This window comes from Scyliorhinus torazame, chromosome 30 (genome assembly GCF_047496885.1).
Source record: "Scyliorhinus torazame isolate Kashiwa2021f chromosome 30, sScyTor2.1, whole genome shotgun sequence".
NCBI classification, from domain to species: domain Eukaryota; kingdom Metazoa; phylum Chordata; class Chondrichthyes; order Carcharhiniformes; family Scyliorhinidae; genus Scyliorhinus; species Scyliorhinus torazame.
In genome coordinates, this window is record NC_092736.1 from 28893444 (window position 1) to 28915823 (window position 22380).

The 22380-nt window shown below is 47.6% G+C and overlaps 1 protein-coding gene across 1 annotated transcript in view; it reads right to left on the bottom strand.

Moving 5' to 3' along the window:
* Positions 1-22380, bottom strand: part of kti12 (KTI12 chromatin associated homolog) — a 44846-nt gene that overhangs the window by 16798 nt on the left and 5668 nt on the right. Inside the window, exons 2-6 of the mRNA XM_072493076.1 lie at positions 18577-18628; positions 16117-16169; positions 11131-11186; positions 7585-7664; positions 302-461 (exon numbers count right to left, since the gene is read on the bottom strand). Coding sequence (XP_072349177.1) covers positions 302-461; positions 7585-7664; positions 11131-11186; positions 16117-16169; positions 18577-18628 — 401 coding nt within the window. The remainder of the gene's footprint in view (positions 1-301; positions 462-7584; positions 7665-11130; positions 11187-16116; positions 16170-18576; positions 18629-22380) is intronic.

Genomic DNA, 22380 nt, shown 5'->3' on the forward strand with positions numbered 1-22380 from the left:
CAATACCTCCATCCCCGTGACACACCACCCTCGCACAACCAAAGGGAAAGCAGAAACAAAAGACACCATTAGCCAATTGCATGACCATACTCCAACAGCCTTTCTTATCCCATCTTCAATTTCTTTGAAACATAACCAAGAATTAAACATGGAGAAGTAAAAATGCTTTTGATGCCTGGTGATTTGTCCCCGGGCTTTGCGCACAGTGGTGCTCTGGAGATGCACCTTTAATTCCTGAAACCAACCCTGGAGGATTGACATTCCTGGACAAACATTGCACTGTTTTGCTGTCCTCACTCACGCTGAGCGTTGACTGGTTGGGCGGTGGGGCTTTCCGGTGGATGATTGCGTCGACTATCGCCTCAAACGGGAGGGTATCGTCCTTCTGGATGGTGAACAGCGGTCTGTCCCACCGGTTCCGGGACTCTGGCGCCTCGAATCGCATCACCAGCGCGTCGAAGCTGAAGGAATGGCAAAGCAGACACAACAATTACAAACAAATCACAAGGCCCAGAGTCCAAACTACGCGGCAAGATAGACGGAAAGAGTGGCTGGTGGCGGGGGGGGTGGCATGGGTGCATATGGAGGCGGCTTCTTGCAAGGGCACAAGTTTGAGGGCGCTGGTCACTGCGCCTCTGCCATTCCCGCCGGCGCAGTACTCCACCAGCCCCATGGTGGTGGCGGCCTTGAGAGTCTGGGGGCAATGGAGGAGACATGTGGGAGCATTGGTCTGGTCCCCAATCTGCGATAATCACCGGTTTGCCTCGGGGAGGATGGATGGGGGGTTCCGAGTATGGCATAGATCTGGGATGGAGAGGATGGGGGACTTGTTTATAGAGAGGAGCTTTCCGCACATGAGGGCGGTGGAGGAGAAGTTTGCATTGGCGGGGGGGGGAAACAAATTTCGATATCTGCAGGTGCGGGACTTTCTGCGTAGACAGATACCAACCTTCCCACTCCTGCCGCTAAGGGGGATTCAGGACAGGGTAGTTTCCAGAGGATGGATAGGGGAGGGGAGCGTTTCTGACATTTATAAGGAACGTATGGGATCAGAGGAGATGCAGACCGAGGAGCTGAAGCAAAAGTGGGAGGAGCTGGGGGGAGAAATAGAGGAGGGCCTTTGGGCGGACACGTTGAGTAGAGTCAACGTGACTGCAACTTGTGCCAGACTCAGCCTGATTCAATTCAAGGTCGTTCACCGGGCTCACATGACAGTGGCCCGGATGAGCAGATTCTTTGGGGTGGAAGATAGGTGCGCAAAATGTGCGGGGGACCAGCAAACCATGTCCACATGTTCTGGGCATGTTCAAAGCTGAGGGGATTTTGGCAGTGGTTGCTGACGTCATGTCCAAGGTATTAAAAACAAGGGTGGCATTGAATCCGGAGGTGGCGATTTTCGGGGTGGTGCAGGATCTGGGAATCCAGGAGAAAGAGGCAGATGTTCTGGCCTTTGCTTCCATGGTAGCCCGGAGGCGGATATTACTAGCATGGAGGAAGTCGGAGACCTGGCTATCGGACATGGCTAGCTTTCTCTGTCTGGAGAAGGGTCACTGTTCGGGTTCGCCCGGAGGTGGCAACCATTCATCGACTTCTTCGCGGAGAATTAATCGTCAGCAGGGGGGGGGTTAGGTTAGCGTAGATTAGGGTGTTAATTATTGCTGGGACCTGTTGGGGAAGGAGGTGGTATTTGCACTATGTTAATATTTTCATGTACATTGTTTATATTGCTGCTGTTACAATGCCAAAAAATACCTCAATAAAATGTTTATGAAAAAAAGATAGACGGAAAGGTTGACTGGGAGAACCTTAATAGGGTGACCCGACATCTTGAATTCCTTTAACATAGCAAAATTCCCAAGGTACTTCATAGAAATGTTATCAAACTAAATTGTTGTATTGTAGGAAACCAATTTGTGCACAGCAAGCTCCCAGAACAAAAATGAGCATATTTTTCTGATTTTCATTGCGGGTTAAATATTTAACATGGCACAGAACTTGCCCGATCGTCAAAATAAAATCCACCAGATGGCACATCTGGAAACTGCACCTCAGGCAGTGCAGCACTCTCCTAGTACTGGACTGGAGGATCAACCTCGATTTGTGTACTCCAGCCCTGGAGTAGGAATTGAACCTGGAACCTGAAGTTGCAACCTTGGCGACTCTAAGAGGCGAGTGCTGCCAACTGATCCGCAGTTGACATCAGGAGATCTTAGGGCAAATGATCAAAAGCTTGGTCAAAGAAATTGATTTTAAGGAGTGTCTACGGTCAAGCATCAGATCGAGCCCAAGGTGAATGTCTGTTCTGGTCAGCTTGGGTCCAGTATGTCTCTCTTGTGGGGACCACGAATTGGATTCAGTTTGAATTTGAATTTTGGAGCAAGCAATGAGCTGGATTAAGGGTTTTCCGCGCAGGAGGTCAGAAGTGGAGAGCCCTGGAGAGTTGTCGGGTTGGAGGAGATTACAGAGATAATGAGGGTGGAGCCATGGGGTACAACACTCGACTCAAATAGGCCACAAAGCATTGAAGGGGGATATCAGGGCAGCAGCAGAGGAGCACAGAGTCAGTCAGAGAATCTCTACATGCAGGAGGAGGCCATTCGGCCCATCTGGACTTCACCCACCCTCTGAAAGAGCGCCCTAACCTAGGCCCACTCCCCCATCCTATCCCTGTAAACCCACCTAACCTTGGGACACTAATTGGCCATTTAGCATGGCTAATGCACCTTGCTTGCACATCTTTGGACAGTCCTGTTTCAACTGCAAGTGCCAGTGCCTAGGAATTAAATTACCGAATTGTCCCTACCTGTACATATTTAAGGGGAGCGGAATACACGAAGGAAAACTGAGCAGAGGGGATAAGTTGACAGACATAGAAGAAAAGGGCTGGGAGGAGGCGTCCGTGAAGCATCAATACTAGCCCTGTTGGGCTGAACGGTGTTGTAAACATTTGCTGCCAGCACCACACCAGGTGTGGTTGTAGAGTTTTACTCTGTGCCCTCATTGCTAGCGGCAGAGTACATAACTTTACGGATTGGCTCTACGGTAAAAGCCTCCACTCATTAGCGCAAAATAGTCACAACAAAGTAACTGGGACACACCATGGCATCAGGGCAACAAAATCAGGTGATGCCAGGTCAGAACCTGCTCTGCAATGAGGCTCGCAGAACATTAAATGCTGCACAAGCACAGGCAATGAATGGATGCGGACAACCCCGTGTCCAGGGCAACATCTTTAAGTGAGTAATTCCCAGTCACTGCTTCCCCACGGGTCCCATTGTTAACAGTCTGCACAATGCCATCACTGTGGTTGAAGAAATAAAATCCTAATGAGATCCTAAAGGGTCACGCTCATGGTGTTAAATTTCAATCTAAAAAGCTTCCTGGCGGGCAGGGGCGCAGTGAAGTGATGTAACTGGCTTTCTGCACAAACGCGTATCGGTGGCCATTGTGTGTTGACAGGACATAGAACACAGAAAAATACAGCACAGAACAGGCCCTTCGGCCCACGATGTTGTGCCGAACCTTTGTCCTAGCTTAATCATAGATTATCTTAGAATTTACAGTGCAGAAGGAGGCCACCCGGCCCATCGAGTCTGCACCGGCTCTTGGAAAGAGCACCCCACCCAAGGTCCACACCTCCACCCTAGCCCCATAACCCAGTAAACCCCACCCAACACTAAGGGCAATTTTGGACACCAAGGGCAATTTATCACAGCCAATCCGCTTAACCTGCACATCTTTGGACTGTGGGAGGAAACCGGAGCACCCGGAGGAAATCCACGCAGACACGGGGAGGACGTGCAGACTCCACACAGACAGTGACCCAAGCCGGGAATCGAACCTGGGACCCTGGAGCTATGAAGCAATTGTGCTATCCACAATGCTACCGTGCTGCCCTTAAGAACAAATTAATCTACACTATATCATTCTACCGTAATCCATGTACCTATCCAATAGCTGCTTGAAGGTCCCTAATGTTTCCGACTCAACTACTTCCACAGGCAGTGCATTCCATGCCACCACTACTCTCTGGGTAAAGAACCTACCTCTGACATCCCCACTATATCTTCCACCATTCACCTTAAATTTATGTCCTCTTGTAATGGTTTGTTCCACCCGGGGAAAAAGTCTCTGACTGTCTACTCTATCTATTCCCCTGATCATCTTATAAACCTCTGTCAAGTCACCCCTCATCCTTCTCCGTTCTAATGAGAAAAGGCCTAGCACCCTCAACCTTTCCTCGTAAGACCTACTCTCCATTCCAGGCAACATCTTGGTAAATCTCCTTTGCACCTTTTCCAAAGCTTCCACATCCTTCCTAAAATGAGGTGACCAGAACTGTACACAGTACTCCAAATGCGGCCTTACAAAGGTTTTGTACAGCTGCATCATCACCTCACGGCTCTTAAATTCAATCCCTCTGTTAATGAACGCTAGCACAGCATAGGCCTTTCATTAAAACCCACATTCCGCAGCAGATTAGGATCCCCTTATTCGACCATTTGGTGGGTTTTATCTTTAATTATGTGGAGAAAAGTAATAAATTTCAAATCAGGCCGTGCTATTCAGGCAGGCTGAGGACAGCAGAAAAAATAAATGATTGTGGTTCATTGGTTCTTATTAAACATGGGGTGAGCTAAGGGCAGGAACTAGGAGTGCTGATTATTTGCCTTCAAAGGATTTTCAGTAGGTTACTGTACAGATCTGAACGATGGTCGGCCCCAGCCAATTCTCCCATCGTCGAATAGACAGAAGCTAGAACTAGCTCTTCAGAGCTTGAATGAAATTCGAGGTGGACACTCCACCCACACCCCAACTCAAAATAGAGATAAGCCAACAGGAGCGTGGACAAGCACGTGCATGGCTCAAGTTACCCAGGAGAAATTCTTGGCAGCCAAGAATTGTTATTTCCAACAGCCGCAATTCTAACATCCTCAAGAAGCAACGTCAGAACTGTCGCCTCATAATATGCTTAAAATAGGGCGACACGGCAGCGCAGTGGTTAGCGCTGCTGCCTCACGGCGCCAAGGACCTGGGTTCCATCCTGGCCCTGGGTCACTGTCCGGGTGGAGTTTGCACATTCTCCCAGTGTCTGCGTGGGTTCCACCCCCACAACCCAAAGATGTGCAGGGTAGTTGCATTGGCCACAGTAAATTGCCCCTTTATTGGAAAAATAAAAAAATAACATGCTTAACATCGCAAGACAATTGGGACTTCCGATGACGGCGGGCGGGAGGCAGATGCACACTGGAAGGCTCCCGCTCGGGAATAGAAATTTTGGGGTTTTAACGCCCGGTCCGAGGGGCAACCGAGGCTGAAAAAGCTGTAAGAAGGCATCGCTCACAGCAGAAGAAATGACCAAGGTGATGGCTGTGGAACTTGTAAAACAGTTCACAAAGCACATGGAAGCGATGAAGGAGGAGATGGGGGCGGTATTGAAAGTGCTGGTGGAGGAGGCGATTGCCCCGGTGAGGGCGGGGGTATCAAGCGCTGCGGCGGAGGGGCGGGAGCAAGATGAGACACTGAAGGAAGTGGAAGAGGTATTATCGCAGCACAGTGATCAACTCACCTCGATGGGGAAGGAGTTGCGGAAGGTGACAGAGACCAACAAGGGCCTGCGAGCCAAAATGGAAGATCTGGAAAACAGATCCAGGCGACAGAATCTGAGGATTGTGGGTCTACCCGAAAGGGTGGAAGGCCCGAGGCCGACGGAGTATTTTGCCACGATGTTGGCGAAGCTATTGGGGGAGGGGGACAATCCCTCCCGATACGAACTGGATCGGGCTCATTGGTCATGGAGGCTTATACCAAAGGCGAGTGAGCCGCCAAGAGTAGTGACTCTGTGTTTCCGTAGGTACAACATGAAGGAGAAGGTCCTGTGCTGGGCAAAGCAGAAGAGGGTAGTGTAGTGGGCTGCAGCTTTACGTTGGCGCTGGTGAGGAGGCGGGCTTCATTCAGCCGGGTGAAGAAGGCACTGTACATCAGCAAGGTGCAGTGCGGCATAGTATATCCAGCTAAATTGAGGGTGACCTACAAATCCAAGGACTTTTATTTTGGGACGGCGGAAGCGGCAGAGGGTTTGCGAAGGCAGAAGGACTGTGGCAGAATTGAGAAATGGTCATGTACCAATGTAGCCTCATGTAACTTTATTTTTTCACTGCGTCTTGGTGTATGTACTAAATGAGTCAACGCTGTGTATATTTGGACAAGGTGGGACTTTCACTTGCAATGATGGTTCTTTGGGGCTTGGGTGTGTATGCTGGGGTTGTGTGCTAAAGGGGATTTCTTGGTTTTCCTGGGACCGGCAAGGGGCAAGAAGAACTGGGCGGGAGCCTCCATGCTGGCCAGTTTAAGCCAGCCAGTGAACGGGAGTGAGGTGGGGGAGGGGCTGCGGCCATTGGAGCCTGGTAGAACAGGTTTTGGTGAGTCTAGCTGGGGTGAAAAGTTGGAGGAAGGAACAGAGGTTGGGGGGAGGAGTTTACAAGAGGAAGTGGAGGGGAGGAGTCTGGGAGAGGGGGGGTGTCTACAATTCATGGGTGTCATTCACGATACTCTTTTGGGGATTGGATGACATTGAATATTAGTAAGAAGTCTTACAACACCAGGTTAAAGTCGAACAGGTTAGTTTCAAATCACTAGCTTTCGGAGCACTGCACCTTCCTCAGGTGAAGGAGCAGTGCTCCGAAAGCTAGTGATTCGAAACAAACCTGTTGGACTTTAACCTGGTGTTGTAAGACTTCTTACTGTGCTCACCCCAGTCCAACGCCGGCATCTCCACATCATTGAATATTAGGGGAGGGTTGGATTACATATGTCAACGGTGACCAGGGGCGATTCCTGATTTCTTTTTATTTTTTCCACCTTGGGAGCTTTAATTTTATTTGATGCTTATATTGTCAGGTGGGCCGTTATTTGGGGGTTGGTGGGAGGATGGGATCGTTGTTGTTGATAAGGGGGATTGACATTTCATAGTTTTCATAGAATTTACAGTACAGAAGGAGGCCATTCAGCCCATCAAGTCTACACCGGCTCTTGGAAAGAGCACCCTACCCAAGGTCAACACCTCCACCCTATCCCCACAACCCAGTAACCTCACCCAACACTAAGGCCAATTTTGGACACCAAGGGCAATTTATCATGGCCAATCCACCTAACCCGCACATCTTTGGACTGTGGGAGGAAACCGGAGCACCCGGAGGAAACCCACGCAGACACGGGGAGGATGTGCAGACTCCGCACAGACAGTGACCCAAGCCGGAATCGAACCTGGGACCCTGGAGCTGTGAAGCAATTGTGCTATCCACAATGCTACCGTGCTGCCCATTGTATTTGTTACCGTTTACTGTTTGTTGGTGGGGTGTAAATTCTGAAGAAAATGGAGAATAAAAATATTTCCCCCCCCCCCCCAAAAAATCACAAGACAATTAAACCAACATCACAGGTCCAGCCAATGGGTGGGGGAAAGAATCCCGAAGAGTCAAATACGGTGGTTCCCCAGCCGAGACCCTCGCACCAGTCCAGATGTTGGAAAATCACCAGACTGGACTCCAGCTGTTTAGTGCAGGAAGGTAGTGAAGAGCTCACACTTCCTGAGAGTATTGCTCCTCCGGCGCTCTCTGCTGGTTCCACGATGAACAGACGTCGACAGCAGTATCACAGTGAATCTAGAGGCAAACAAAATCACGGTTTAAAAAAAAAACAATCCAATCGTATCCTCAACAGGAGGTGCTTCAAGAAGAAGTTTTAGCTCTTAACAAAGGCAAAATACCGCACACTCTGAAAATCCAAAATAAAAACACAAAGTCGGAAATATTCAGTAGGTCGGGCAACATCTATGGACAGAAAGTGAGAGAGTGGTAATATTTCAGGGATGGGACAGGTTTGAAGCAGGTATATAGAGAGAGAGAGAGAATGAGGGGAAAGAGGGAGGGAGGAACATAAGGAAGATGTGGGAAAGGAAGGAGAGATTAAATGAAAGTAATGATAGCGCAAGGCACGGCAAATAATAATGGGACAAGTAAAGAAATAAAAGACGAGTCTAGAAGAGGTGTGAATGGCAACCTGCGGACTAAAATAGTGGGTGGGAGCAATGATCAGGATCGGAAAGTCTTGAAATTCAGTATCGAACATGGACGGTTGCAAAGAAAAGAGCCTGGTCGAAAGATGAGGCGTCGTTCCTCAAGTTTAGGTGGACATTCTGTCATGAGAATGTCACTTTAAGAAATGTCTGTCTGCTCATGTTACTGCAGTGATGTCAGAGTGTGGGTGGAGCCGAGCTCTGGCTCTGCTTTTTAGTTCCACTTTGAGAAAAGCTAGGGTGTGTGTGTTTTTTGGTTACGTTTTCAGTGTTGGAGCTGAAGCCAGACAAAGCAGGTGTACTGTTCTCTCTGCCATGAAAAGACTATCTCTTGATCATTTGGTGAATTCAGAATTATAAATGTTCTCAGTAGTGAACGGAAACCTGATGTGCTTCTGTTGAAAGGGGTTTCTTTTGTCTCCTGGATGTTGTTTGGGAAGTTATTAAGGATTACTTAGTGTTGTATTCTTTGGGGGTTGTATTTGAATTAATGGTTGCTAAGATGTTCACTGTATGTTTTAAAAAGGTTAACTTGAGTTCATAGAATAAACATTGTTTTGCTTTAAAAAAATACTTTTCCATTTCTGCTGTACCACACCTGTAGAGTGGACCGTGTGCTCCCCATACCACAATCTATTAAAAGTTGTGGGTCAGGTGAACTCCATGATACACTTTGGGGTTCTCTAAACCCTGGCCCATAACAATTCTTTAGAATAAAGAGGCAGAGGACAGACAGATTAGATTGGGACAAAGAATTCAACTGGCAGGCGACCAGAAGCTCATGGTCACACTTTATCATAGAATTTACAGTGCAGAAGGAGGCCATTCGGCCCATCGAGTCAGCACCGGCTCCTGGAAAGAGCACCCTACCCAAGGTCAACACCACCACCCTATCCCCATAACCCAGTAACCCCACCCAACACTAAGGGCAATTTTGGACACTAAGGGCAATTTATCATGGCCAATCCACCTAACCTGCACATCTTTGGACTGTGGGAGGAAACCGGAGCACCCGGAGGAAACCCACGCACACACGGGGAGAACGTGCAGACTCCGCACAGACAGTGACCCAAGCCGGAATCGAACCTGGGACCCTGGCGCTGTGAAGCAATTGTGCTAACCACTATGCTACCATGCTGCCCATAACGGTGTACCGGTGTACATAACGGTAAATATACTTTGTTCAAAAACCCAATAAAAAACATTTATTAAAAAAAAGGATTGCTGTACAGCTGCACATCTCAAAAGGAACGTCGGCCGTGTGCAAACTCGCGGAGTTTGCTACACAGTTTTTTTTTTAATTTAGAGTATCCGATTATTTTTTTCCCCAATTAAAGGGCAATTTAGCGTGGCCAATCCACCCACCCTGCACATCTTTTGGGTTGTGGGGGTGAAGCCCACGCAGACACGGGGAGAATGTGCAAACTCCACATGGACAGTGACCCAGATCCGGGATCGAACCTGGGACCTCGGTGCCACCCAAGATGTTGCACAGCTATGCATGTGCATAGAGGTCTACAGCACAGAAAAGGCCATTCAGCCCATTGCGTCTGCGCTGGTCAAAAACAACCACCTAAAGCGGTTTAAAGATTGGAGCGTTGGGGGTGGGTGTTCAGATGAAATAATAGAATTGGGGCCCCGTCTGCTTGTTAAGATGAATGTAATAAATCCCATGGTACTGCTGTATTCGAAGAAGGGTGGAGCTCCTCTCTCAGGGTCTTGACCAACATTTATTCCACATTCAACCGGCAGCTAGCCATTTTTGATATTGGGACGTTGCCATCCACAAATTGGCTGCCTCACGATGGCAGTGACTACGTCTCCACGCAACGAGCTCAACACAAACTGGAGGAACAACATCTCATCTTCCGGTTAGGCACGCTACAGCCTTCCGGTCTCAACATCAAATTCAACAACTTCAGATGATCAGCTCTACCCACCTCGGCCCATTTGTTTTCATCCCATTTCATTTAAACTGTGTTTTAAACTGTTTGGGGGCTGGTTTCGCACAGGGCTAAACCGCTGGCTTTGAAAGCAGACCAAGGCAGGCCAGCAGCACGGTTCAATTCCCGTACCAGCCTCCCCGAACAGGCGCCGGAATGTGGCGACTAGGGGCTTTTCACAGTAATTTCATTTGAAGCCGACTTGTGACAATTAGCGATTTTCATTTTAATTTTACCATTTCTTTTTCTTTCTTCATATATATTTAATTCCCCCCCCCCAATCTTATCCACCTTTCCTTAACCTTTCTCCCTCTTTGCTTCCCCCTTCCCCTCCCCCCACATCTACAGTTCACCCTCTGATGTTAATTTCTCTGCTTTTTGGCCTTTCACATCTTTTGTTCTCTCTGGGGACTGCCATTAACACTCTTTCCCCTGGGTTTCTGTGGCCATTAGCACCCGGTTTCCCTGGGTTTCTGTGGCCATTAGCACCCGGTTTCCCTGGGTTTCTGTGGCTATGACTCATCTTTCATTCTCACTCCACAGTATAAATATTTCCCACTTTCTCTGTCTGTTAGCTTTGACAAAGAGTCACCGGACTCGAAACGTTCGCTCTTTTCTCTCCCTACAGATGCTGCCAGACCTGCTGAGATTTTCCAGCGTTGTCTCTTTCATGGCAGTGACTACGTTTTGCAATGAGACCAAGTGAAGCGCATATATTGCAGACGAGAAAGGCTTAAATGAATTAATTTGTTTCTTCTTTCTGTACAGGGATTGGACATTACAAAGAAAGGGGAGGGAACGAAAAGGGTTTTATTTTAATGTGACACTAGGAATTTAGCGGAAGTATTAGTCATTCTGTTTTGTTACTGAATACCACTGTCAGGTAAAAAGAACGCAATCAACTCCGGCTTACATTTGTACATGGAAATAGTCTTGTTTCCCAGCTTGGTGTGGTCAGTTTAGAAGGGGAAAGGACAGCAGAAAGACGAGAATCTATGAGGGTCTTGAATTCCACCCCACCCGAGTTAGCAGCTGTACGATAACACAAATGAATTCATATCCTGCAATCTCTCACTTTAGATACCAAAATAGATGCTAATGGCCACTTACCAAACAGTGTGGAGTCTGTGTATGTTTCACCAGACAGAAAAGTTCGTATCTGTAACCTATATTTAAAAAGAGTAACAGTCAGGGAGATGCACATTGTTGTAACAAAATTAGACACGGTGAGTCAATATTTTCACATCCTCAGAAGAAATGTTAGATGAAATGTCACTTTGGTCTGGGCTCCTGATTAGCGGCTCCCATCATCAGCTCAGCTGCTAATTTACTTCAGGATCCCATCTGTCTGACTCATCAGTTAGGACAAGTTAAATTGGCTGCTTCTTCACAAAACATTATTCGGATGTTGCCCTTGTACCATCAATTGCAGCTCCCCCTCCCTCATTACCCCAGCGCATCCAATTGGCGAGCTGTCCCCCTCCTTGTATTCATGGTTAGTGAGGGGAAGAGTGGGATTGTTATAAATGTCATCACATAAAATAAACAGGACTGAAAATATAAACACGTTGCACTAAAGGCACGGCCACTCTCTCTCCTCTTTTGAAGTACGCACACTGAGTCAATCCTCCTCCCTGCATCGACCCTGTCTAGTCCCGTTAGAATTTTATAGGTTTCTATGAGATCCCCAATCATTCAGACTCCTTCTCGAGCAAGTACATCCTTCCTCAGATAAGGAGACCAATACTGCAGACTATATTCCATGTGTGGCCTCACTAAGGCCCTGTATAATTGCAGCAAGACATCCCCTGTACTCTAATCCTCTGCTATGAAGGTCAGCATACTATTTGTCTTACCGCCTGCTGCACTGCATGCTTACCTTCAGTGACTGGTGCACGAGGACACCCAGGTCTCGTTGCTCATTCCCCTCTCCTAATTTATTGCCATTCAGATAATAATTTTGAATATATTAAAATACAGGTTTTAAATTCACGGTGGCAAGGTGGTTAGCACTGCTCACCCATATAGAATCCCCATAATGCAGAAGGCGGCCATCTGGCTCATCGAGACTTCACTGACCCATGTAGAATTTCTACAGTGCAGAAGGAGGTCATTCGGCCCATCGAGTCTGCACCGACCCTCTGAAAGAGCACCGTGCCTAGGGCAATTAACCCTCAAGAGTATTGAAAGTCAAAGAGATCTAGGAGTACAGGTCCACAGGTCATTGAAAGGGGCAACACAGGTGGAGAAGGTAGTCAAGAAGGCATACGGCATGCTTGCCTTCATTGGCCGGGGCATTGAGTATAAGAATTGGCAAGTCATGTTGCAGCTGTATAGAACCTTAGTTAGGCCACACTTGGAGTATAGTGTTCAATTCTGGTCGCCACACTACCAGAAGGATGTGGAGGCTTTAGGGAGGGTGCAGAAGAGATTTACCAGAATGTTGCCTGGTATGGAGGGCATTAGCTATGAGGAGCGGTTGAATAAACTCGGTTTGTTCTCACTGGAACGAAGGAGGTTGAGGGGAGACCTGATAGAGGTATACAAAATTATGAGGGGCATAGACAGAGTGGATAGTCAGAGGCTTTTCCCCAGGGTAGAGGGGTCAATTACTAGGGGGCATAGGTTAAAGGTGAGAGGGGCAAGGTTTAGAGTAGATGTACGTGACAAGTTTTTTACGCAGAGGGTAGTGGGTGCCTGGAACTCGCTGCCGGAGGAGGTGGTGGAAGCAGGGACGATAGTGACATTTAAGGGGCATCTTGACAAATACATGAATAGGATGGGAATAGAGGGATACGGACCCAGGAAGTGTAGAAGATTGTAGTTTAGTCGGGCAGCATGGTCGGCAGGGGCTTGGAGGGCCGAAGGGCCTGTTCCTGTGCTGTACATTTCTTTGTTCTTTGTTTATCCCCGTAACCCCACCTAACCTGTACATCCCCAGACACTAAGGGGCAATTTAGCATAGCCGAGAACAGGCACATCTCTGGACTGTGGGAGGAAATTTATAGGGCAGCACGGTAGCATTGTGGATAGCACAATTGCTTCACAGCTCCAGGGTCCCAGGTTCGATTCCGGCTTGGGTCACTGTCTGTGCGGAGTCTGCACATCCTCCCCATGTGTGCGTGGGTTTCCTCCGGGTGCTCCGGTTTCCTCCCACTGTCCAAAAGATATGCAGGTTAGGTGGATTGGTCGTGATAAATTGCCCTTAGTGTCCAAAATTGCCCTTAGTGTTGGGTGGGGTTACTGGGTTATGGGGATAGGGTGGAGGTGTTGACCTTGGGTAGGGTGCTCTTTCCAAGAGCCGGTGCAGACTCGATGGGCCGAATGGCCTCCTACTGCACTGTGAATTCTATGATTCTATGAAACCAGAACACCCGGAGGAAACCCACACAGACACGGGGGGACACCACCAGAAACCACCAGGTGGATTTTAGTAGCTAGTTTGGGAGACTCTATAATGGTGGGAGGCTCACACTCGCATCAGAGATGATCCGGATCCAAAAACGATGAAATCAAAGCTATGTCAGTCCACCATCGCAGAGAAGCTGCTGGGTGTGAGGTTACCCACCAAAGTCAGTAAACTGATGCTTCTTTTAGCAGGGTTTTTGCAGGTAAACTATCCTTCAGTATAAAATAAGGGATAAAATAATACCCCGCTCTGCAGACTTCTAAAGATATATTAGTAGCCTCTTGAATACAAGCAGCTGGTCACACAGCCCCTGTGGATATAATGGGTGTCGATGGCGCTGCTCCCTCACAGCTTTGATGTTTGGGATAGTCGATGACTGAGACAGCCAACTTAACAATGGGCATTTCACAGCCGCACCTGCACTAAAACACACCAGCAGCTGAAAAGACTAAATTAGCGCAGCAACTCGAGAGTAAATATCCAAATCAATCTTTCTCAATGGGGCCACGGGTTCAAGGGCAGAATTTGATTTCGGCTAATTCTGTACCCCGTGCTCTGTGGCTCCTCCTGCAGATCAGACTTAAATCTGATGGGCCTGTTGGTACTCGAGTGGGTGAGTTCCCCTCATAACCTCCCAGCCAATAATAATCCTTCAAATCGCTAAAGCAGAATCCCTAAATCATTGTGGATAGCACAATTGCTTCACAGCTCCAGGGTCCCAGGTTCGATTCCGGCTTGGGTCACTGTCTGTGCGGAGTCTGCACATCCTCCCCGTGTGTGCGTGGGTTTCCTCCGGGTGCTCCGGTTTCCTCCCACAGTCCAAAGATGTGCGGGTTAGGTGGATTGGCCATGATAAATTGCCCTTGGTGTCCAAATTTGCCCTTAGTGGTGGGTGGGGTTACTGGGTTATGGGGCTAGGGTGGAGGTGTGGACCTTGGGTAGGGTGCTCTTTCCCAGAGCCGGTGCAGACTCGATGGGCCGAATGGCCTCCTTCTGCACTGTAAATTCTATGATCAGAATCAATACCCAGTTAATATTACAATTCGGTTTGCGAAACCTTGCTAATGACGTGGGATATGATACATCCATCCATTGTGACAGTTCCTTATTTGAAGGACGTAAATGCGTTGGAAACAGTTCAGAGAAGGTGTAGCAGACGTATACCTGGAATGGACTGGTTGCCTTATGAAGAAAGGTTGGACACGCCAGGCTTCTATCCATTGGAGTTTGGAAAGTAAGATGTCGTCACATGATTGAAACATGATCCGGAGGGGGTATTCGACAGGGTGGAATTGGAAAGGACGTTTCCTCGTGTGGGTCACTGTTTAAAAATGAGCCTTGCATTTAAGATAGAGTCGAGGAGGATTTTTCTCTCCGAGGGTCGTGTCTCTTTGGAACCCCTCGTCCTCAAAAGGCAGTGGAAACAAAATCTTTGGATGTTGTCGGGGCAGAGCTCGATAGATTCTTGGTAAGAACGGGGGCAAAAGGTTCTCGGGGGTAGGTAGGAACCTGGAGTAGAGGTTGCAATCATAACAGCCATGATCTGCTTGAAAGGGGGTAGCAAGCTCAAGGGGCCAAATAGCCTACTCCTGCTGCCCGTTTCGAATCTCATCAACAAATCTCAGAGTTATAGAACAAAGAGGTCTAGGAGTACAGGTTCATAGCTCCTTGAAGGTGGAGTCACAGGTGGACAGGGTGGTGAAGAAGGCATTCAGCATGCGAGGTTTCATTGGTCAGAACATTGAATACCATAGTTGGGACGTCTTGTTGAAGTTGTACAAGACATTGGTAAGGCCACGCATGGAATACTGTGTTCAGTTCTGGTCACCCTATTGTAGGAAGGATATTGTTAAACTAGAAAGAGTGCAGAAGAGATTTATCAGGATGCTACCAGGACTTGATGGTCCGAGTTATAAGGAGATCCTGGATAGGCTGGGACTTTTTTCCCTGGAGCGTAGGAGGCTTAGGGGTGGTCTTATTGTTACAACCTGCCTGCTTACCACTGGCTGGGGACTAATGGCAATCCCACAATCCTTTGGGAGTATGAGCTTACCCAATGAGGGGGGGGGGGGGGGCGGAGAAATCATTAGCAGATACCCTGCATAAATAAAGCTGGCCAGTTTGGAACGGGCTAGAGGAGAGTGAGCAGCAAGGGAGTTGCTGCTGTTATATATATATATAAAAACATCGTTAATGTAAATAAATGTTATTTCTTTCTATCCTTCAACTCGTGCTGGATTCTTCGTGGCCCTCACAAAACTTAGAGGTCTATAAAATAATCGGGCATAGACAAGGTCAACATCTTTCCCCAAAGGTAGAGGAGTCTAAACCTAGAGGGCAGAGGTTTAAGGTGAGAGAGGAGAGATACAAAAGGGTCCAGAGGGCCAGGTTTTTTCTACACAGAGGGTGGCGAGTGTCTGGAACGAGCTGCCAGAGGCAGTGGTAGAGACGGGTTCAGTTTTGTCTTTTAAAAAGCATTTAGACCGTTATATGGGTAAGATGTGTATAGAGGGATATGGGCCAATTGCAGGCAATTGGGACTGGCTTAGTGATGGAAACTGGGCGACATGGACACGTTGGGACAAAGAGACTGTTTCCACGCTGTAAACCTCTTATAACTCTAATCGTTTGTTCATGTATACATCCCTACACCAAAGAATCAGATTAATAAATTAATTCAGTTGTACCTTTGATGTAATTTAGAGAATCCATAATTACTACATCTTCCTGATTGATTTTCCTGGGGAAGAAAGACAATATGAACATACACATTTTTATGATGATCACTATTATTTGCCATATTATTCAAAATTCCACTTAAACCAGTACCAGCCTAAACACCAAGTATGAAATGGGTTTGCTCAAACTCCTTTCCTCCCCTTCCATCTCCGGCCAAATGAGCTCAAGTCATGTGCACCTTGCACAGTCCTGCTGCGAGAATGGCCTCTTCTTAACTCTTCACCAATGGTATTTTTTAACCTCTTCTTTTTTCGGCCCTTGTGTTTGCAGAGAGTCAGAACCGATAACGGGGGGGGAGAAATACAAACCCAATTCTAAATCGATACTTGTCCCATTTCACAGTGCCTCTGGTTCAATTCGGGTACACAAGAGGGAGAGTTCAGAATGAGGGGGAGAGAGCTGACTGGTGGTGATTTAACCTGAGAATCACCACATCGCAGGTGTGTGGGGGGGGGTTTGAGAAGGCGGGGCCTGCATGGATAACCTCAGCCAGTACGGGAATTGAACCCGCGCTGTTGCCGTTGCTCCACATCACGAACCAGCCTTCCAGCCGACTGAACTAAAGCGGCTCCCGGCTCAAGCAAGGGTGAGGTATCGATTTTGCCTGACAACAGCAATTTCGTAGGGCAACTTGCTTTTCGAATCTAAGAGCACCTTCGCCCTATCCAACAGCAAAAGGCCAAGCTCTCCCAAGGCTCGTAGAACTGTTAAAGTGTCTCTAACACATTGCATCGGACGTCGTCGTCCACCATTAAACTAACGTCCACTCCCAAGGCAAATGATTGAACGCTGCCATCAGACACAGACAGAGTAATGTTCTTTGGTTGTTAAGAGGAGACAATTCGAAGCACAACTACGGAGATGTTTTTCTCCGTTGGTCAGAGTGAATCAATCACCAAAAAGAACTATTTAACCTTTTAAGGGAATGATGGACTACAATCAAACACCAAGCCTGGGAGGAGCATTAAATGACATCTTTGTTCTCGCGCTGTGTCTTTCTGATTCAGATGGAGGTGGTAAAAAATACAGCGTCTGCTGCCCATCCCCAATTGCCCTCGAACTGGGTGGCTAAGAGTCAATCACATTGCTGTGGATCTGTAGTCACGCGTAGGCCAGTCCGGGTAAGGACGGCAGATTTCCTTCCCGAAAGGACATTAGTGAACCAGATGGGTTTTTACAACAACTGACAATGGGTTTCATGGTCAAGACTTCTAACTCCAGGGTTTTATTGCATTCAAACTTCACCATCTGCCGTGGCGAGATTCGAACCCAGATCCCCAGAGCATTACTCTGGCTCTCTGGATTACGAGTCCAGTGACAATATCACAACGCCATCAACCAGGACAAACCTGGAAGAGGGAAAGGAAGTAAAGGAATAATATAATCTTAGATAACCTGAAAGTTTCCTTCCCTCTCCAGTAGAGCAAGAAGAACAATACTGCAAACTATATTTCACATAATAGGATCAATATATTTGTGACAGGAATCTTCAAGTGAGTCATGTGGCATTGCCTTGAAGAGACACAGATTTCAGGAGGCCCTTCCCTGATTCGTATTTTATTGGTCAATGCTGGGTGTGATGGGGAAGAGAGACAGTGATATAGTGGTTATGTCACTGGTCAATAATCTAGGCAAAAGCTCTGGGGACATGGGCTCAACTCCCACCACAATGGAATTTAAATTCACGTAATAAAATCTGGAATTAAAAGCTAATCTCAATAATAAGGAAATCTGCCGTCCTTAACTGTCTGGCCTACATGAAAATCGCTTATTGTCACAAGTAGGCTTCAAATGAAGTTACTATGAAAAGCCCCTAGTTGCCACAGTCCGGCGCCTGTTCGGGGAGGCTGGTACGGGAATCGAACCGTGCATGTGACACCAGACCCACAGCAATGTGGTTGACTCTCAATATAATAATAATCTTTATTAATGTCACAAGTAGGCTTACATTAACACTGCAATGAAGTTACGGTGAAAAGCCCCTCGTCGCCACATTCCTGTTCGGGTACACAGAGGGAGAATTCAGAATGTCCAATTCACCTAACGTCTTTCGGGACTTGTGGGAGGAAATCAGAGTCCACGCAGACACGGGGAGAACGTGCAGACTCCACACAGACAGTGACCCGAGCCGGGAATCGAACCGGGGTCCCTGGCGGAGCAAGTTTGAGGGGTCAAATGGCCTACTCCTGTTTTTATGTTTGCAACATTGACAAGTGGCGAAATGGCAAAGAATCGAAGAAATGGCTTCCTGGCGGAGGGACGGAGCTGTCCGTCAAATACCAAGAGCAAAAACATAAAAACACAAGCTGGTTCAAGATGTAGTTGTTTTTTTAAAAAGCCACCATTTTAAGATTAGACCATTTCTGTGCCCCAGCAGCGAAGAAACAAGGTGCAGCTAAGTATGGTACCTTTCCACTTCTGCTTTCAGTGCTCCCCGCAGTTCCTTCTCTTTCCGAGAGTCTAGAATACAAAAAGTGATCAATAATTCATGATGTTTAGTCGCTCTCCTGTCTATTTAAATTCCAGGCAAGCGCCAAGTCAAGTCAAATTATCAGGTTCTTTCAAGGGATACGCAGAATCGTTACTGAGCAGAGATTCAACAGGATAAGTGTCTGCAGCATGAAAAGGACCCCTGGATCCCGAAATGGGATTAGGCTGAGCAATTTTTCATTTTGACAGGGTCCGTTCAAGTTCTCTCCAACTTATTTACTTTGGTGGGAAGGGTATCCAAAGTTTCGATCACCATGCTTTTGGCACCTCTTTGGGTTGTCGCATTGACCTTGTTTCTCTGGGATGGTTCAGTGGTTACATCCTCCTGAGAGTCTGGTGTCACCTCCCATGAATCCACATGATTACACAGCATTTGTGAGTAATAAAAATAAAAACGAGCCACTCGAGACCTTATTCCGGCTCTGTGGTGTCACACGTGTCTATAGTGGCAATAAGGCACTCGTGCAGCGTTCAGGAATACTGCAACATTGAAGAGTGTTTCAGCTTTGCCCATGAGCAGTGCCAAAGAAAAGGCTTCAGATGAAAAATGGGAGAAAATTTCAAATTGCTTTAATAAAATACTTTTACTTCTCAGGAATAAAATAAAAGAGCAGCAGAAATTGTCTTTCCCATTTCACAGATATTTAAAAACGCTGATTCTATCTCCTCTTTACCTTCCTTGGTCCAATGAAAATAGTCTCAGTACCTCTCCTCATAACTAGTTCATCAAAGTTACTAGTGCATTGTACATTGTACTCTCTCCAAAGATGTACAGGTTCATAGAATTTACAGTGCAGAAGGAGGCCATTCGGCCCATCGAGTCTGCACCGGCTCTTGGAAAGGGCACCCTACCCAAGATCCACATCTCCCCCCTATCCCCGTAATCCCACCCAACACCAAGGGCAATTTTGGACACTAAGGGCAATTTAGCATGGCCAATCCACCTAACCTGCACATCTTTGGACTGTGGGAGGAAACCGGACCCGGAGGAAACCCACGCACACACGGGGAAAACGTACAGACTCCGCACAGACATGGCCTATGCCGGGAATCGAACCTGGGACCCTGGAGCTGAAATTAAATGAAATGAAAATCGCTTGTCACAAGTAGGCTTCAAATGAAGTTACTGTGAAAAGCCCCTAGTCGCCACATTCCGGCGCCTGTTCGGGGAGGCTGTTACGGGAATCGAACCCTGCTGCTGGCCTGCCTTGGTCTGCTTTCAAAGCCAGCGATTTAGCCCAGTGTGCTAAACAGCAATTGTGCTATCCACAATGCCACCAGTTGGGTGGACTGGCCATGGTAAATTGTCCCTTCATGTCCAAAGATGTGCAGGTTAGGCGGGGTTGCGGAAATAGGGCAGGGGAGTGGGCCTAGGTGGGGTGCTCTTTCACCGGATCAGTGCGGACTCAATGGGCCGAATGGCCTCCTTCTGCACTGGAGGGTTTTTTATGTTTAGGGTACACAATTCTTTTTTTTCCCAATTAAGGGGCAATTTTAGCGCGGCCAATCCACCTACCCTGCACATCTTTGGGTTGTGGGGGCGAGACCCATGCAGACACGGGGAGAATGTGCAAACTCAGTGACCCGTGGCCGGGTTTGAACCCGGGTCCTCGGCACCGCGATGCCACCCTCACTGTAGGGGTTCTATGGATTCTTCAATATAAAATAAAAGCTGAAAATGATGGAAAAATTCAACAGTTCTGGCACCATCTGCAGAGAGAGAACCAGAGTCAATCTTTTGCGTCTGTGTAACTCGCCATATTCTCCCTGTATTAAGCAGCCAGACTGCTCACAGTGGCCCAATCATTGCCTTGGAGGAATTGAAACCCTTCCTCATGTGATAATTACATACAAGACAACTCAAGCTTGCAACAAGGAAAAAAAACCTCTTTAAGATGCTACAGTGTACCCACATCGCCAGTCTGCCCCAGAAACCTGGACAAGTCGGGCAGCACGGTGGAGCAGTGGTTAGCACTGCTGCCTCACGGCGCCGAGGTCCCAGGTTCGATCCCGGCTCTGGGTCACTGTCCGTGTGGAGTTTGCACATTCTCCCCGTGTCTGCGTGGGTTTCGCCCCCACAACACAAAGATGTGCAGGGTAGGTGAATTGGCCACGCTAAATTGTCCCTTAATTGGAGAAAATGAATTGGGTAGTCTAAATTTATTTTTAAAAAAGAAACCTGGACAATAACTATCTGCGGGTGTTAAAAATTCCAGATACAGCCAGGATCTTTATTCAATGGCACAGCAGGGCCGAGGGACCAAACAGCCAAGTCCAAATTCCCATGTTCTAAATACCAAAGCGTCCACTCGCTTGGGGCAAAGTAAATATCACTTTACAACAAAGACTTGCATTTGTATAGAACTTTGCACATCCGCAATATATCGCAGAGCGTACAGCAACCAATGCAGCACTGTCATAATACAGGGAATGCAGCTGCCAATCTGGACACAGCAAGCCCCCACAAATAATGATGAATAAACGACCAGATCGCGTTGTGTGTTGGTTGAGCAAATTTCCAGGAATTGACGACGAACCTGCAACCTACTCTTCTGCAAACCCTGTCATGACCCGAGGGAAGCGGCCTCCCTTTAAAAGGTCTGTGTGCTCACGAGAAGCTTCTGACAACCTTCTGGGTCAGAGCGTTACTCGTTAAACCAAGGTTTGTAAACATCAAGCTAAATGGAAGAAGTCACATTCAAAGCACTTTGGTCAGACAAAATCTTGAGTACCAAATACAAAATAAAATCAACAGCCTGTATGGTTTTGAATTGTACGCAAGTTACGGGCGGAAAAAGGCACTCTTGAAGGTTTGGGACAGGGAGGGGGGTGGGGGGTTTATAATTCAGTTATTAAGCCATTCAGTTTTATTAATTTAATTCAAATTCCACCAGTTGCCACTGTGGGATTTGAACCCATCTCCCCCCCCCCCCCAGCATTAGCCTGGGCCGCCTGATTCCCAGTATGCCACCATCTCTGCTTGTCCTATCAAGTGGCATAAAAGAGGGCAGCACGGTGGCGCAGTGGTTAGCACTGCTGCCTCACGGCGCTGAGGACCCGGGTTCGAATCCCGGCCCTGGGTCACTGTCCGTGTGGAGTTTGCACGTTCTCCCCGTGTCTGCGTGGGTTTCGCCCCCACAACCCAAAGATGCGCAGGGTAGGTGGATTGGCCATGCTAAATTGCCCCTTAATTGGATAAAATAATTGGGTACTCTAAATTTAAAAAAAAAAAGTGGGCATAAAAGATTGCTGTGATATTAGTTTGAGGAAGAGCAGTTGTCCCGGACATTATTTATTCCTCAATGAAACTAAGAGAGTATCGCTGAAAACAGGAGACATATTGAAGTTTTTTGTCTCGCGAGGCACTTTGCAAGAATACCAAATGTAAAGGGGAAACAACAATTTATGCTCTATGAGAAGAGAATGCTAATTAGTTGGCAAGTGGATTCTGATTGATAGAGGTGTTGCCATGGAGAATACACCAGTTGAGGGTGGCTGACAGTTAACTGCCAAGCATTGTTTCAAATTCAAACCAGGCAAATTGACCCTGCTTCGTAACGGCATTGCCCTGAGGAATGAGTCAGCCATTCGCTGACCCAACGTCCATGACCGTGACCTATTGCCAAGTCGGGATGGTGGGCGATTTGGATGACATGGGTGTTTTTTTACTGCCCCTGGGTTGAGAGTGGGTGGATGGATGGGGAAAGTAACAAAAAAGCTAC